The 17,876-nt window shown below is 43.7% G+C and overlaps 1 protein-coding gene across 1 annotated transcript in view; it reads left to right on the top strand.

The window, feature by feature from the left end:
* Nucleotides 1-12,773, top strand: part of LOC115471808 (disabled homolog 1-like) — a 119,549-nt gene extending 106,776 nt beyond the window's left edge. The window contains exon 12 of the mRNA XM_030205639.1: nt 12,227-12,773. Coding sequence (XP_030061499.1) covers nt 12,227-12,271 — 45 coding nt within the window. The 3' untranslated portion in view covers nt 12,272-12,773. The remainder of the gene's footprint in view (nt 1-12,226) is intronic.
* Nucleotides 12,774-17,876: the final 5,103 nt, after the last annotated feature.

Below are 17,876 nucleotides of genomic sequence, written 5' to 3'. Positions count from 1 at the left end.
AATTTTCTGTAGAGAATAGACTTTAAAAAGGTATCATAGCCAGCACCTATAGTGGGCACCCTGTTATAGACTTACACTTAAAGGACTAAATTCTATATCAGTGCAGAAAAAATGCTATTCTATAAAATGTGCTTAAAATTAGGCACAGTTTATAGAGTAGCACTTAAGCCCATCGATCGAGCCTACATTTAGGGACAGACATTTGTATCAAAGAAAATGTGGTACAAATGCCCGTACCTATATTTACACTCTACTACTAACAACTATACATGTATCAACATTTCTTTATTTTTTTTTATTTATTTAAATCGTTTATTTATAATTTTTCATTTTACAAGGGTCACTTGCAAACGGTAATACAGAGAGGATTGCACATTAATACAATATACTACTACTACTACTACTACTTAACATTTCTAGAGCGCTACAAGGGTTACGCAGCGCTGTACAAATTAACAAATAAGGACAGTCCCTGCTCAGAAGAGCTTACAATCTAAAGGACGAAATGTCAAGTTGGGGTAGTTTAGATTTCCTGAGAAAAGGTGTAGTGATTAGGTGCCGAAGGCGACATTGAAGAGGTGGGCTTTGAGCAATGATTTGAAGATGGGTAGGGAGGGGGCCCGGCGTATGGGCTCAGGGAGTTTGTTCCAAGCATGGAAAACAATCCCAACTAGATATATGGATTATATACAATCTTTCTCTTTCTTAGACCACAAAGTGAAGAAAAATAGGGAGAGCGAAATAAGACAAGGAGATCAATTAAACAGTAAACAGAAAAAAGGAAACATGGTATTAACGTGATTATCCCCAGATATTACTCATCTAATTCATTATTCCACATTGATCATCTGGTTGGCTTCTTCAAGACCAAATACGACGTATAGTCAATTCATTTCATTGAGAACATACTTATTGTCCAGATTTTAGTTAGAAATAATACATCTGATTACATTCTCTCTCTTTTAAAAACCAGAAATTATTTAACGATACATATACTCAAGTCTCTAATTCAAATCCCACTGATTAAAGCAATCCCAGTTTTCACAGGCTTCACTCCTTCAAAATTTCGTTATTAATTATTTCAATATCCAAATATATTAAAAATCCTACTAAACTGCTTACGTATATCCCTACTCCACTCACACTCATGCATACAAACCAACTCTTGCCTGTCTCATACCTAACACATACTATACATACATCACAAGCATTAACAAATACATAAATTATGTGGCATAATATGCAACATGGGGCCAGTCATCCAGTGGTAACGTTTCAAACCCAAATCCAACAGTTCGACACTGCTTTTGAATCTTAAATTGAATACTTAAGGATGGAACAGCTACTCGTAACCGCCCACCCAAGTTCTCGATTGGAAGGGTGTACATCAGGTGAAAATCCTCGTAAAGATCAACGAACTTGTAAAGTCACCACAAAAAGCACAAATTCACGATATTCCAAACTGTTATATGTAGAGTAACTGTCCACCGGCGTGAAAATACCAGCACACAGTTCGTCACAGTACAGATATGCCAGTAAAATCCTTGAACAGCAACAATACTTCATCCATTAAACTGGACCATTCATCTTGCAGAGAGGACGTTTATATTGTGTGATGACCCTACACGGTCCGTGTTTCGCTCATACGGGCGTCATCAGGGGTCGGCCACAAACGGGTCGCTGGGAACTCACGCACTCATGCTGTGCAGCGGAAATGTCAACCAAGCTGCCCGTGCAAAGCCCCCTTATATTTAGGTGCAAAGCCCCCTTATTCTATAATTATTTATGTAACTAAAAGTTGCACACCAATTCATCCCAATCCACCCATGACCCTCCCATTTCTGCACCCCCTTTTACAACTCGCGTGTAAAATTTAGGCGCAGATCCTGTGCCTAAATTTATGCACGTACATGATAATTTAATTAGTGCTAATAATTGCTTATTTAAAAGCCAATTATTGGTGCTAATTAGTTCATTATTCAGTTGAAATGCATGCACAAATTGGGTGTGCATCCAAATTTGCACACACATTTTAGCGCTTTTTATAGAATTAGGGGGAAAGAGGATGTGGTGTTTGTCCAGTATTCATGAATTTGCTGAATAACATTTAAGGCTCTGTTCAGCATTTTTAATACATGTTAACCATGTGTGCGTGTTAACCGTGTATGCGCCTACAGTATCCCTATAGGCGCCTACATAACTAGCGCACACGTAGGCGTGTTAAAAATGCTAATGCACCTTAGTAAACAGGGCCCTTAACCTGCAATTGTACTAACGTGTTGCAAATGTCCATTAATAGATTACCTACATGCTACGGCCTTAGCAAAAAGGCCAGACATTTACTGAAAAGTCTGGTAAGAAAACAAAATAAGAGGGGAGGGCACTGGGTAGGTCAGTAAATTTGTGTAAAGTGGTAATCTATCCGATAGCAATTTGATGGCCACTCTGGAAAGATTGGTAAAGTTTGTTCTGGCCTGGAGGAGTTGGTCTAATGGTTAGTACAATAGGCTGGGAACCAGGGGAACTGCAGCTCCATGTGACTTGGAGCAAGTCACTTAACCCTCCATTGCCCCACATACAGAATAAGTACCTGTATATAATACATAAACCACCTTGATTTTAACCACAGAAAGGCAGCATATCAAATCCCATCCCCTTTCTCTAGTACACAATTAGTTGAATAATCACTAAAACTCTCAGTGTAATTGGCACTAATTGACATCTTAGCTGACAGTCTTAGCAGAGTGGTAGAATACTGAATATGCATTAGGGATGTACTGTCATTTTAAAACAGCTGGGACATAGCAGTAACATTTGTCTTGCTTTGAATTTCCCATCCAAAATGACACAAAACACAATGAAAAGCTGGTTTATTTTCTTTCTGTGGCTGTAGCCCATGTAGCGTGTAGCAAAGTGACAAAAATGAAAGTAAATGAGAAAAACAACAAAACAAAACAAAGGATCCGATAATGAGCCAATGTGATCGCCACATTAATTTAAGTGCCATCACTGTTGCTGAAAGTAATATTTAATCAACACTAAAGATACGTATTTGTGCTGACCACACCAGCCACTATTCAGCCCAACCTAAATTAACCAGATATCTTACCTGCTTAGTGGCTTAATGTACACATTACATGGATAGTTCCTCATCAGAGACTCCTGAGAAAATTGAAGAGTCTTGAGATAGGATGCAATGTTCTCTTGCGGATTAGGAATTGGTTATTGTACAGAAAACAGAGGGTAGGGTTAAATGGCCATTATTTTCAGTGGAGGAGGGTGAATAGTGCTGTGCCGCAGGGATCGGAACTGGGACCAGTGCTATTTAACATATTTATAAATGATCTGGAAATCGGTAGGACGAGTGAGATGATTAATTTTGCAGATGACGCAAAACTGTTCAAGGTTGTTAAAACACATGCAGACTGAAAAATTGCAGGAAGACCTTAGGAAATTGGAAGACTGGGCATCCAAGTGGCAGACTTATACGGTCTGTGCCAGAGCCGGTGGTGGGAGGCGGGGCTGGTGGTTGGGAGGTGGGGATAGTACTGGGCAGACTTATACGGTCTGTGCCAGGGCTGGTGTTTGGGAGGCAGGGATAATGCTGGGCAGACTTATACGGTCTGTGCCAGAGCCGGTGGTGGGAGGCGGGGCTGGTGGTTGGGAAGCGGGGATAGTGCTGGGCAGACTTACACGGTCTGTGCCCTGAAAAGGACAGGTACAAATCAAGGTAAGGTATACACAAAAAGTAGCACATATGATTTTATCTTGTTGGGCAGACTGGATGGACCGTGCAGGTATTTTTCTGCCGTCATCTACTATGTTACTATGTTAGATGAAATTTAATGTGGGCAAATGCAAAGTGATACAAGTTAGAAAGAATAATCTGAATCATAGTTAACTTATGCTAGGGTCCACCTTGGGGGTCAGCACCCAAGAAAAAGATCTAGGTGTTGTAGACAATGCACTGAAATCTTCTGCCCAGTGTGTGGCAGTGACCAAAAAAAGCAAATAGGATGCTAGGAATTATTAGGAAAAGGATTGTAAATAAGACTGAGAATACTAGAATTCCTCTGTATCGCTTCGTGGTGCGACCTCACCTTGAGTATTGCGTTCAGTTCTGGTCGCCGTATCTCAAAAAAGATATAGCGGAAGAAAAGGTTCAAAGAAGAGCAACCAAAATAATAAAGGAGATGGAACTCCTCTCATATGAGGAAAGACGAAAGAGGTTAGCTGACAGGAGATATGATTGAGGTCTACAAACTTCTAAGTGGTGTAGAATGAGTACAAAGGCTAGGGGAAATTCAATGAAGTTACATAGAAACACTTCTAAAACAAATAGGATGAAATACTTTTTCACTCAACGAATCGTTAAGCTCTGGAACTCATTGCCGTGGGATGTAGTAACAGCGTTTAACGTATCTGCGTTTAAAAAGGTTTGGACAAGTTCATGGAGGAAAATTCCATAGTCTGTTATTGTGACACACATGGGAACCCACTGCTTGTCCTGGGATTGGTAGCATGGAATGTTGCTACTATTTGGGTTTCTGCTAAGTGTTTAAGACCTGGATTAGCCACTGTTAGAAGCAGGATACTGGGCTAGAGAGACCATTGGCGTGACCCAGAATGGCTATTCTTATCCTATATAATAATTTGCTCCTCCATCTGGATGCCTGGGTTCGTAACACAGTTCCCATTGATCCGCCCTGGGGATGACGTCACAGGGCGGACCAATGGGAAGTGAGAGGGAAGGGACCCCAGCAGCAGCCACCGGAGGTAAGTAAACAATCACCCCCCCCCCCCCCGAGTTCCATGACCCCCTACCTCCCTCCCTCCCTCCTTCCACTCCCGTCCGTCCGAGTTCCACGGGCTCACTCCAGTCCGACGGCCCCACTCCTGTCCGAGTTCCACGCCCCCCTCTCCGATTTCCGCCACCCAGCGCCTCCCTCCCTCTCTCTTTCTGTGCAAGGAGGACGTGTGTGGGTGCCCCAGCCCTTCCTAAGTGCCAGCTGTTGTTTAAAACGTTTTACCTCCTGCTCCGCCAGCAACAGTGAAGTCCAGCACGCACAGACGCCGCTTCAGACTGCCTTTGCTTTCGCTTCTGTTTCAGCTGTTCCTCTGGTCCCGCCCTCATTTCCTGTTTGCGGAAGGGCCTGGAACACGGAGGTAGGGAGGGGCCCCTGGAACCTTGCTAGCGCCCGTTTCCTTTCTGTTGGCAATGGGCCTCTTTTACTAGTGTTCTTATATTCACCTAGCCCAGCTTCCAATTAAACAGATAGGGTAAATATTCAGCCGATGGTAGTGAGCGTTTTGCTGACCTCTGCCAGCGTTATTCCTGGATATTTAATGCTGGGCTATGTCCAGGCTTGGGCATTGAATATTCTTTTTCTTTTTTGCGGAGCCGGCTAATGCACAGCACTTATATTCAGCACTTAGGGGCCCTTTTACTAAGCCACGTAGGTGACTACGTGTGCCCAACGCGTGCCAATTCAGAACTAACGCCCGGTTACCGCGTGGCCTGGGTGGTAATTTGATTTTTTTTGTCCAGTACGCATGCCGGAAAATATATTTTATTTTCCGGCACGCGGTGCTAACCGGGTGGTAATCGGCATTGTACGCACACTGATGGTTACCGCCCAGTTAATGCGTGATACCTTACCGCTAAATGAATGGGTGGCATTAAGGTCTCAGGCCCAAAATTGACGAGCACCAATTTTCATTTTGCCACACATCCATTTTCAACCAAAAAAAAGGGCGTTTTTTGCAGGCATGCAGAAAAATAGACCTGCGCACGTCCCATACACGTGTCTACAACAGCGTAGGCCATGGTTTGGCGCACCTTAGTAAAAGGACCCCTTAACCAGCTATGGGTTACCACATAAAAATAGGACTGATTTTTATGCGGTCCCATTTATGTGGTTAACCTGGCCAGGTAAAAGCTGAATATCTGCACTTAACCAGCCAAATGCTGACTCTGCCGCAGGGGCATAGCCAGACTTCGGCGGGAGGGGGGTCCAGAGCCCGAGGTGAGGGAGCACATTTTAGCCCCCCCTGCCATTGCTGACTTTGCCCCCCCCCTGCCGCTGACCCTCTCGACCCCCCCCTCCCGCCGCCAACCCGCCATCGCCTACCTTTGCTGGCAGGGGACCCCAACCCCTGCCAGCCGAGGTCCTCTTCTTCTCGCAAAAGGCTTCCTTCTGTTTCTCACGTCCTGCACATTGTTCGCAAGCACAGAGCTGTTACGTCGAGGGCTCCTGAAGAATCACGCTGCATAATAAAAAATGCAACATTACGAATGAACACAGTCAAAAAGAGGGCAGAAATATTAGAGAATTTATCTGTAAAATATTGCTATATACACATGCAAGACATGATTTCACAACTTATGTGTGTATAAGTGACAAATTGTGCAAGCTTGCATGTTTGAGAACATAAGCACTCAATCCACTACCGTATACAGTTCAAGCTTCTCCTATTGACCTTCAAGTGCACTCAATCTGCTGCCCCCCATTACCTCTCTACCCTCCTCTCCTCGTATGTTCCCACCCGTAACCTCCGCTCTCAGGACAAATCACTCCTATCTGTACCCTTCTCCACCACCGCTAACTCCAGACTCCGCCCCTTCTGCCTCGCAGCACCTTATGCCTGGAACAGACTTCCTGAGCCCTTACGCCATGCGCCCTCCCTGCCCATTTTCAAGTCCTTACTCAAGGCCCATCTCTTCTCCCTTGCTTTTGGCGCCTAACCACCTTCCCCATTCCTGTTACCTACACTGACTACGTAGTCTGTTACCGTTAGATTGTAAGCTCTCTTGAGCAGGGACTGTCCCTCCCCATGTTTAAACTTGTACAGCGCTGCGTAACCCTGGCAGTGCTATAGAAATGCTAAGTAAGTAGTAGTAGTAGTAAGCAGTCATTCTCCAAAATTCAAACTTTGTCCCGAGAGGTGGTTTTGAATGTTAGAGCAGTGAGCAGTTTCCCTTCCATCCGTAAGCACTTCTCCAAGCCTTAGGTCCAAAGGAGAAGCTAGTCAGGGTTTATGCATGACTTCAAGCTAGTAGAAAATGCCAAGTAATAAAACTTCTGAGATATACATGTTCTATTTTAAAATATACTGTAGAATAAACAGCAGAGAAATCCAGCTAGAACACACCGCCTCTAAATCAGTGCATGCTGCCATCTATCTATCTGGCAATTTACATGTATAAAACTGCTTTTTATATGTGTATCAAGTCACTTCACTGGCTTCCAATCAGATACCGCATTCAATTCAAGCTTCTCCTTCTTACCTACAAATGCACTCAGTCTGCTGCCCCTCACTACCTCTCTACCCTCATCTCCCCTTACGTTCCCGCCCGTAACCTCCGTTCACGGGATAAATCCCTCCTCTCAGAACCCTTCTCCACCACCGCCAACTCCAGGCTCCACTCATTCTGCCTGGCCTCACCCTATGCTTGGAACAACCTTCCTGAGCCCTTACGCCAAGCCCCCTCCCTGCCCGTCTTCAAGTCTTTGCTTAAAGCCCACCTCTTCAATGCTGCGTTTGGCACCTAACCCTTACCGTTCAGTGAATCCAGACTGCCCCAATTTGACTGCCCCTATCAGACCGACCGTTCACTTGTCTATTAGATTGTAAGCTCTTTGAGCAGGGACTGTCTCTCTTTGTTAAATTGTACAGCGCTGCGTAACCCTAGTAGCGCTCTAGAAATGTTAAGTAGTAGTAGTAATGTATCATTGTCAATGAGTAAATTTAAAGAGATGTTGGGCCCCTTTTTCTAAGCTGTGTTAAGCAGCTAATACAGGGTTTACCATGCTGCAGTGGCGTAGCTATGTAGGGCCTCAGGATCCAGGGCCCCCCAAATTTTCTGTGGGCCCCTGGTTTTGCTGGCGGGGGTCCCCATGCTCAATTTCACTAAAAGGAGCATGCAGGACATGAGGGGGCAGACAGAGCAGGTCAGGGAACGCGGCGGCACCGGAGACCAGCGCTGGATAATGCTTCAGCTGGGGGGGGGGGGTTGGGGACCAAGGTATTTGCTTCAGCAGTGGGTAGGAAGCGGCAGGACAGCAGGGGGAGCAGCAGGGCAGCGGGGCGAGGCGGCAGGGAGTCAGACCAAAATGTGCCCCCCCCACCTCGGGCTCTGGCCCCCTCCCATCATGAGGTCTGGCTATGCCCCTGCCATGTTGTAGACAGTAGCGGAGACCTACACTACTGTCTCCTGTATTAAAAAGGCAGTTGCTGCAGTAAAGTCTCCAAGTTAGCTGTTTAACACAGAAGAGGGTGGGATCTGGGCCTAACATGAGTGGGTGGGGTGTTTCCGGCTGTGACAACTACCGCATGGGTTCGTACTGTGAATTAGTTGTCATGACTGCTGAGAGGAGGCAGTAAGTACAGCTGTGCTTACAGTAGTCAGTAGCACAGCATATCCCCCCTATTCCTTCCCTTGACACAATCCAAACGCCTGGTCAACTCCCCGGCCCCCTCCCCTCGACAAAGCTGATCACCTCGATCAAGCCCCCTGACCCTCCCCTTGATCAGATCCAAACCCCCCAACACAGACTCCACCCCCCCCCCAGACAGAATGCCAGTGCCCACCATAACCCTGAGTCTCCTGACAGATACTTGAACCATCATCACAATTCCAACACCCCAATAAACACCTCCTCCAGCTGGAAACTCCATCCCTCTGACCAAATCACGCACCCCGCTAGTCCAACTCTTCCCCTCCTCCGCAATCCGCCCTGGAACTTACCTGGGAGACAGTATTAGTGGGTCCTGGGTGGCCGAAATCTCTCTCCTGTGAGCAACCAGGTCATCTTTCCATATATGGAGAGTAACTCCCCTTGCAGTAATACTGCGAGACTACCACTAGGGGTCATGGGCACCATTTGGGGTTCAGGTGCCAACCCGGGTGGCAGTAAAGAGGGATCACTGCCACCTGGGACCCACTGCTCCACGAATGTTGTCCACTTAGAAAGTCCCAGGGGGATGAATAATTTGGTTGGAAGGGTGGGGTTTTTAAAAAGATGTGGGGTTTGAGTACAAATAGCCCCCTGTATTGGGGTGGGAGATCATGGGGCATGATTGAAGGGATCGGTTGTGGGGTCAGGTGGCTTGATCAAGAGGATTGGGTGTGTTGGAAGTCATTTATTTATTAGGATTTATTTACCGCCTTTTTGAAGGAATTCACTCAAGGCGGTGTACAGTAAATATAGATCAAACATGAGCAATAGGCAATTACAGCAGTAAAAATATTCAAGTAACAATACAAAGTATGGCATGGTATACTAGTTGCAATGACTACACAATGCATAATAGAACATTATAATTGGTAGTGAAGGGTAAGGCAAAATTGTAACATATAGATGAGTAAGTAAGTAGGAAGAATTAGAAAGTAAGGTGACTTACATGAGCTTGATTTTGCGATCGGGGTTTAATCATGGGGATCGGGTGTGTTGGGAGGTAGGGGCTTGATTTAGGGGGGAATCAGGGGGACTTGTTCTGGGATAGGATTTGTCTTGGATGGTCAGGGAGTTTATTGGAGGGGCCTGATGGGGGGGGGGGTAGGGTTTGGAGCAGATGTGTAGGGAGATCGGCTATTGAGGAGGCTGTGGGGGGTGGTTCGTTACTGCACCAGTGATTTATTTATGTATATATGAGTGGACCTGCACCACCTTTCTTGTGCTGTCATTCCAGGTAATTTTTGTGTTGAATGTGTGGTAAGTGTCAAAACTAACGCACTTAGTAAAAGGGCCCCTTTCTGCCTCTGCAGGCAGTGCATGAAATACGGTGTGGATTATTGGATTTAGCCTTGCTCTCAGTTTGTGATTAACTCTTTGATGTAATACTAAAAGCAGAGCCAAGAAACCTTTCAGAATGTAACATCTTTAAATACAGTCTAATAGTAATGATGCATGGAAAAACTATCCCCCTCCTCCATTACTTCAGTCTTTTACTTGTGGACCACAGCCATCTGCATGAAAATGTACTAGAACAGGATTTCTCAAACTTGTCTCCGAGCAACTCATAGCCAGTCTGGTCTTCAGGATGGCCACAATTAATATGCAGAAGATAGATTTGCATGTAATTAAGGCAGAATATGCAAATATATGCTTTTTCCTTGTTCTATACATCATATTTAAATTATTCCAACACCATACAAATATCAATTAACTAAAACAATTTTTTGAGGGACCATCAAGGATTTTCAGGTCTCAATTGCCCTTCAGTATGTAGAACTTAAATATCATACTTCATCACTGGTCAATATAAAGAATGAACTGTGCAATTTATAATTTCCTTTCAAATTGTTTTTGCTTCCAATGTTTTTGCCATTTTTTTGGAGGGGGGAGCACTTACCACCACCCATTGAGGTGGCAGTAAGGGCTAACTCAGCGGTAACCAGTCTGCATGCGGCGCTACCCGATTACTGCTGGATAATCACTGGCGCTACAAAATTGAAAATATTTTTTGTAGCACCGGAAGTGGCACGCACTGGGGTGGGAACTAACGCCAGGCTCCTGCAGTTGCCTAGCCGTAGTTTCAGAGTGGCGCATGCCCACAACCCTTTAGTAAAAGGATATATTGTTGGTCCAGATAAATAGCTGGTCTCATAAACCCAGATATTCAGTGCTGGTGCCCAGACATGGCTTGGCATTGATTATCCAGGGACAATGCTGGAGGTAGCTAAAAAAGCACTCACTACCACCGGCTGCATAACTACCCTTTAAACTTTTATTATGTAGGCAGTGTATCAACTAAACTGGACTTTGAACCTTGAAACTTGAACCGTGTGCATTCGTTACTGTGCATTTGGTTTATTAATGCGCCTCAAAAGTTTTGGTGTGCACCAAATTGATCTAATATCCACTGATCAACTTAGTCTCATGCATTTGTTTAGTAGGGGACACTTAGGGCTAGATTCTTGATATGGCGCCTGAAAAATTCACACGGAACAAAATGACGCCTAGGTGTATGCTCTAAAGTACAGCTACATTTTATAGAATAGACTTAAATTTCCACACGGTATATAGAATACAGTGAGCAACTCACCATGTGGCTAAGGGCCCTGGTTACTAAGGTACACTAGCGTTTTTAGCTCACGCTAAAAATTAGCGCAGGTTAACGCTAGACACACCCATAGGTGCACCTATAGCTCAGCTTAGTAAACAGGGCCCTAAATTTGGTCGCATCCATTTAAGCCACGTTTTACTTGGTGTAAATCCTGATGCCTAAACTAGGCACAGATCAGCTGTATTCTCTAATAATGTGCATAGATTTTAGAAACACCCATGCCCCCCCCCCCATGGCCAACCCCCCTTCAACTATGTGACTTAGAATTTAGGTGCACCACGTTACAGAATACACTTAGCAAACTGTATGCATAAATCTCAATGCCAATTAGTGTTGATAATTGCTTGTTAATATCCTATTAATAGTGCTAATTGGCTAGTAAACCAATTAAGTTATAGAATGCACTTCAATTTCTGTGCGGATTTTCAGGCGCCATATATAGAATCCAGGGGTTAGTGTGTGCTCCATTGATTTAAGGTGCACTAAGGAACCCTTTTACCAAGCCGCGGTAAGGATACTGTGGACTTGGTGTGCGTCAATTCAGCCCTACCATTGAGCTACCGCTGAAGCACGGTGGTAGTGCCAACTCCCACCGCGTAGCTTTTCCAGCACCAAAAACGTATCTTTTAAAGCTGGGGGCTTACCCAGCGGTAATCAGGCAATGCTTTATGGTACCCTGTTACCGCCAGCTTAGCGTGGGAGCCCTTACCGCCTCCTAAATAGGAAGTGATAAGGACTCCCCCCCCCCCCCCCCCCCGGAAATGGCCACGTGGCGAGTATTACACTTACAGCACCACCATATTAATTTATTTTTAAGTCCTTTTACCAGTGGTAGTAAAAGGAGGCCTCGGCACACAGCAAACCCGCTTATCAATGCAAGCACAGGGGTCCTTTTACTGCTGTTTGGTAAAAGGACCTCTAAGTGAATTAAGACACCCTATCTGAAAATAACACCCCAAAAATTGGGAAAATTTTCCGAGAAAAAGAAATAAAGAAGAAAACTAGCCAAATTGTTCATGCTTGTGAACAACCATAATGGGTATCCTGAAAACAAGACTGGCCAGGAGGTTACGCCAGGACAAGCTTGAGAAATATTGCTCTAAAATAACGTATACTTTAAGACACATATGCTGATTTTCATGTCTTTCTTTCTCAGAAAAAAGAGCCTCTCTATGCCCAGATCAACAGACCTAAGAAATAGCATACGTAATGGAGTATCTGGCGCTTCAAGGAGACAGGAACTCTGGAACCTGACCGGCCTTTGACTCTCACCACTTTCTTTCGCTTAATCTGGTCTAGAGATGGTTACCTAGAGGATCGGTTGTACAAGTGTATCTGAGGGACCTTATGAACCCAATGGCAATTCCTAAGGCAGCACAAAAAAAAAAAGAACAACTTTTTAAAATATCGGGCAGCCCTAGCAATGTAAGCTGTTGATAATCCCAAATGGAAAACGTTCACATTAATGTTTTTATGCTTTTTTTTTTTTAACGATTTGTTGTTTGGGGGCCATTGTCTTTCAGTACAAGGGATTTAAAAAAAATAATGTGATGCAATTATTGTTCTTCTCTCAGCCATGACACAGAATTTATATGTAGCAGTGGCATCACTATGTTGGAGCCTTGTAGGCCTCGGTCTGCATATTTTAAGTCATGGAGATTTTTTTTCTTTTTTGTTATTATTATAATAAACCACCTATTATTTTTATGGGTTTTTTTTTTAATTATTGTTTGATTTGTTTTGGGTCTTTTTTGAAATTTTATAACTTTTTTTTTTAGGGGGGGGGGGTGGAAGGGTGTTGAGAAGATGGGAATTATGCCACATATGGATTCCTACCTTGAAGTGGCAAGATTTAGCTATGCGATTTATCCCTGTATTATGAATTAGAAAATGTTGCCAAATGGGCCTTCAGAAGCAGAGGAAGAGAACGAGAGAGAAACAGAGAGATAAAGTGAGAGCATCTAAACCAGAAAAATTCTGCTTTCTGTTTGAGAACTGCTATGGGTGGACATGAACATGAAGTTCCATTGACGAAGTGAAGTGCAGATAACCAAGAGACTTAAAAAGCCAAGTAAAGGAAGATTGTTTTCTTTCTCCGCTATCTTGCTGCTGTGATGCTATGCAGACAAGTGTTTTCTCTGTGTGCCATTTTTTTTTTTTAAAGAAAAATCATTTGCCAAATAATTCTGGTTCACGGATTTGGATAAAACAGACTCCTTTCGTGGGACAGTGGTGGCATGAACTTTGCTATAACAAACTGATTGTGTGATCAAATTGTTCATCTCTTATCTCTTTTGTACATTAGAAAATTCAAATGGGATTTTTATTTTATAACTTGGGGGGAAAAAAAGGAAAATTGTACCGTTAAACTCTTTAAATGTTTAAGGGAAATGGCTTTAAGGAAGTTCATATTAAAAAATCCCAGATTTTGTAAATATAAATGTTATGATAATTCTTTTATTAATTCCATCACACTGTTGGGAGGGTAACACATTTTGCATATCAAATCATACTTTCGGTCTTATTTGAAAATAACTTTATCCTATTCTGTGCTTATGGAAAGAAAGCTCATATGACCCAAATGCTTCTAATAATGGGTTTGGCTCAAGAGCATCTGACAACAGTGATCAGCTTAGGGTTTCCAATGGGCTTCATGTCATCTGGATAGGCTGAGCCTTTCAGGTTTTAACCCCCATTGGATCTATGGTCTAAGAAATCCTAAGCGGAACAGAACAGGTAAATGCAAATTAAATTTTTACTCTTTCAAAAACTACAAAGACTATGGGCATGCCATGAAGTTAATAAGTAGTACATTCAAAACAAATCAGAGAACCCACCCCCTCCTTTTACAAAACTGTGCGGCCTTACCACACCGGCAGCCACTAGGACGGCTTTGTAAAAGGGGTGAATAGTTAATCTCTGGAACTCATTAGCAGAGGAAGTGGTAAAAGCAGTTCATGTAGGTGGGTTAGAAAAGGTTTTAGCCAAATTTCTGGAAGAAAAGTCTAGAAATTGTTTTGAAGGTAGACCTGGAAAAAGTCATTATTTATCCATGGGAGGAGGGGGGGGGGGGGGGGTAGTCAGCATGGAATCTTGATATTTGTGGGATCTTGCCAGGTACTTGTGACCTGGATTGGCCACTGTTGGAAACAGAATACTAGGTTAGACAGACCCTTGTTCTGACCCAGTATGGCAATTCTTATGTTTTTATGTTCTAATTTTTATAGAATTACAATCCACAAGTCCAAAAGGGTAATACCAAGACCAAGCTGGCCTAAACAGGATCATGGTATGTGTTGGCAAATTTCTGAAAGTAAGAAAACCCATGGAGAGCACATGGCCAGGGCTTGAAATAGAGTGGGTCAATACTAATTTGCCCCCAACAGTATATTTTAGAGAGCACTTTTCAATCCAGCTTTGCCAGGACAAGACTGCAATGGTCACATTCAGAGAGTACATTTCATGCTGCTTGCTCTAGGTGCCAGGATACCTCATTCCGGTGCTGCATATGGCTTAGGGGTCCTGTTACTAAGCTGTGACAAAAAATGGCCATAGCAGTCCCTTGCATGGGTTTTCCCTATGCACTAAGGCCATTTTTACTAAAGCCATAAAATGGGTGATTTTCTTTTTTTTTTTTTAATGTATTAATGGCTATCTGCTAATATTGCATTTAGTGCATGGCCATTAAATAAAATTACCGCCATCCATTGTGTAGATGGTAAGGGCGCACATGGTAATACTGTGTTAACCAGTTAGCGTGCAGTAATGTGGATGAGCAGATCCTTGAATTCTATATATGATGCCCGGTTTTGAGCATCCCAGAGGCGCGCCCAACTTAATTAAGCAACGAGCCCTTAACTGTCAATAACTGGGTGCTAACCAATTATTGAAGTTACAATTTGCAAGCACATCTGGCTGCACGCTGTTCTATAAGGCATGGCGCCTAACTCTACTAGCATGTAACTCAAAAGGGGGCTTGGTGATGGGCATTCTGAAAAGTTGCGCACATAGAGGTCCTTTTACCAAGCCATACTAATAAGTGCCAGCACGTGGGTTTTTCATGCACTGTGGCCACTTTTAGCGTGGCAGTAAGATAGCCGCCTTTCCATATTTTTTTTTTTAAATGGACATGCGCAAATTTCCCAATTAGCATGTGGCCATTACCATGGAAGCCCTCACTGCCACCTATTTAGCAGACGGCAAGTGCGCTTACGCTACTCCTGTGCTAATTGAGCAGTGTGCGGTAATGTACCCGTGTTACTCGATTAATGCAGGGCACGCCTACTCTCTGCCCCTAGACACGCCTCCCATAGCAAAAAATAAAAAATATATTTTTTTTACGTGGGAGTCGTGTGCGCTGATGGCCAAACTACCATGGGACACCTCAGCACATCCCACGGTAGTGCTCTTTTACTATTTATTTATTTATTTTATTTATTTGTTACATTTGTACCCCGCACTTTCCCACTTATAGCAGGTTCAATGCGGCTTACATAGCAGTAAATTTACGGTGTAGTGCATAGAAAAACAGGCTGAGCTAGTAGAGTGATGGAGATGTATAGTTAGGGAATATTAAAAGGGAGAGGGGTAGAGGAGGAAGGGGAAGGTGCTAGTTTTAGGCTAGATTGAGACAGATTGAGATAATCAAGGGATAGGATCTGGTAAACATAGGGAAAATTAGAGGAGGCGTGGACTGAGTCAATGTCGTCGTCGCAGGATCAGGTGATGAATAGGTGGGTTCCTAGGGTTAGCTCATGACGTTTGGATAAGCTTCCTTGAATAGATGGGTTTTCAGCGATTTTCTAAAGGGTAGGTAATCTTTAATAGAGCGAATAGGTCTGGGTAGGGCGTTCCAGAGTTGACTGCCTTTGAAGGGAAGTTGGAATCATACTACTACTACTAATGGCATTTATATAGCGCTACCAGACGCATGCAGCGCTGAACATTTGACATAGAGAGACAGTCCCTGCTCAAAGAGCTTACAATCTAGATAAAACAGACAGACAAGACATTACGGGCAAGGGAATTACAGGGTAAAAAGGAAAAGGGGAGGAGGAGGGCAAATGAGTAGCAGCTAGGAGCCAATGGCAGCAGTGAAAAGGTGAGCCTTCAGCATAGATTTAAAAACAGGTAGAGATGGAGCTACACGTATGGGCTCGGGAAGATGGTTCCAGGCATAAGGTGCAGCAAGATGAAAGGAACGAAGTCTGGAGTTAGCGGTGGAGGAGAAGGGGGACGACAAGAGAGACTTGCTCAGAGAGCAGAGTTCACGGGGAGGAATGTAGGGAGAAATGAGAGAGGAGAGGTAACGAGGGGTCATAGAGCGGATGCATTTAAAGGTCAGTAAGAGAAGTTTGAACTGTATACGGAAGCGGACAGGGAACCAGTGGAGAGACTTGAGAAGTGGGCTAGTGTGGGCATAGCGATTCTGGTGAAAAATAAGTCGAGCTGCAGAATTCTGGACAGATTGGAGAGGAGAAAGATGATTGAGCGGAAGACCAGTGAGAAGTAAATTGCAATAGTCCAAGCGAGAAGTAACAAGGGTGTGAATAAGGGTTTTGGTGGGGTGTTCAGAAACGAAGGAGCGAATTTTACTAATGTTGAAGATAAAGAAGCGACAGGTTTTGGCGATTTGTTGAATATGAGCAGAGAAGGAGACAGAAGAGTCGAAGATGACTCCAAGGTTACGAGCCGAGGGGACAGGGAGGATATGAGAGCCATTAACAGAGATAGAGAATGGGGGAAGAGGGTAGGAGGGTTTAGGGGGGGGGGGAAATGAGAAGTTCAGTTTTAGCCATGTTTAATTTGAGATGGCGTTGAGACATCCAGGCAGCAATTGGTACATGCTAGTGCCTACTGCGGCTTAGTAAAAGGTCCCCATAGTTATAGAATATGGCTTCAGAGTGCCTATCTCAGGTGCCAGCATTTACACCATGTTTCAGCAGGCGTAAATGCTGTCGTCTAAAGGTGCGCCCTTTACAAAATCATGCTTAGCGTTGATTTTTTTCAGCAGAATTCTAAGCACCATTCATAGAATTTCCTCCTAACTGATTAGCGCAAGGACACCTACTGTCTGCCCTCCTAACATTCCCCTTCAGAAATATAAAGATTTTTTAGCCACTAGATTAGCGTGCGCTAATTTGGCAGTTACCGCAGGATGCCTGAGTGCGTCCTGCATTAGCATTTTTAGCCGCATTAGGTGCACATTAGTGCCTAGGCACCTTGGTAAAAGGACCCCTTTTTTTCAGTAAATTCATGTGTTCCGTGGCAAAATAATGATACAACTTCATAAGACATGTCTTTCTAAATCCCGAATGAACATAGGACTAGATTCTACATATCATACCTAAAACTTTGGCGGCAAAATGAAATTCGCCTAAGCGCATTCTATAAAGTATACCTTAATTTAGGAGTACTTTATAGAATAAGCTGTTTATTAATTTATCTGCTCTTCCCAACCCAGACGAATGCTCCACACACTCCAGTAGTTAGGGAGAAACAAAGTGGATGCCACAAAGATATGAGAAAATACTGAGTTTTATTCACTTACCAAGTTAGAAAAACAGACAGTCAATAATGGTAAAGTCTACAATGCTTTTCTCATGGGAGTGTACACAGGATTCGTACAGGTGCAGTCTCTAAGCACATCTCTGACTAAGTCCAGCTGACACTCAGGTTATATACTTTTTTTCTATCACCATATAATTCTAATAGTTTGCAAGCATTAGACCTGCCCCCAATATTGCTAAACATTTGCTTCCACAGCTGATCAAAATTATTAGGGTGGTCCAGAGCAACATCATACT

The sequence above is a fragment of the Microcaecilia unicolor genome, chromosome 6 (assembly GCF_901765095.1).
Source record: "Microcaecilia unicolor chromosome 6, aMicUni1.1, whole genome shotgun sequence".
Taxonomy (NCBI): Eukaryota; Metazoa; Chordata; class Amphibia; order Gymnophiona; family Siphonopidae; genus Microcaecilia; species Microcaecilia unicolor.
The sequence above is the reverse complement of the archived record's forward strand: the minus strand, read 5'-3'. Positions and strand labels throughout refer to the sequence as shown.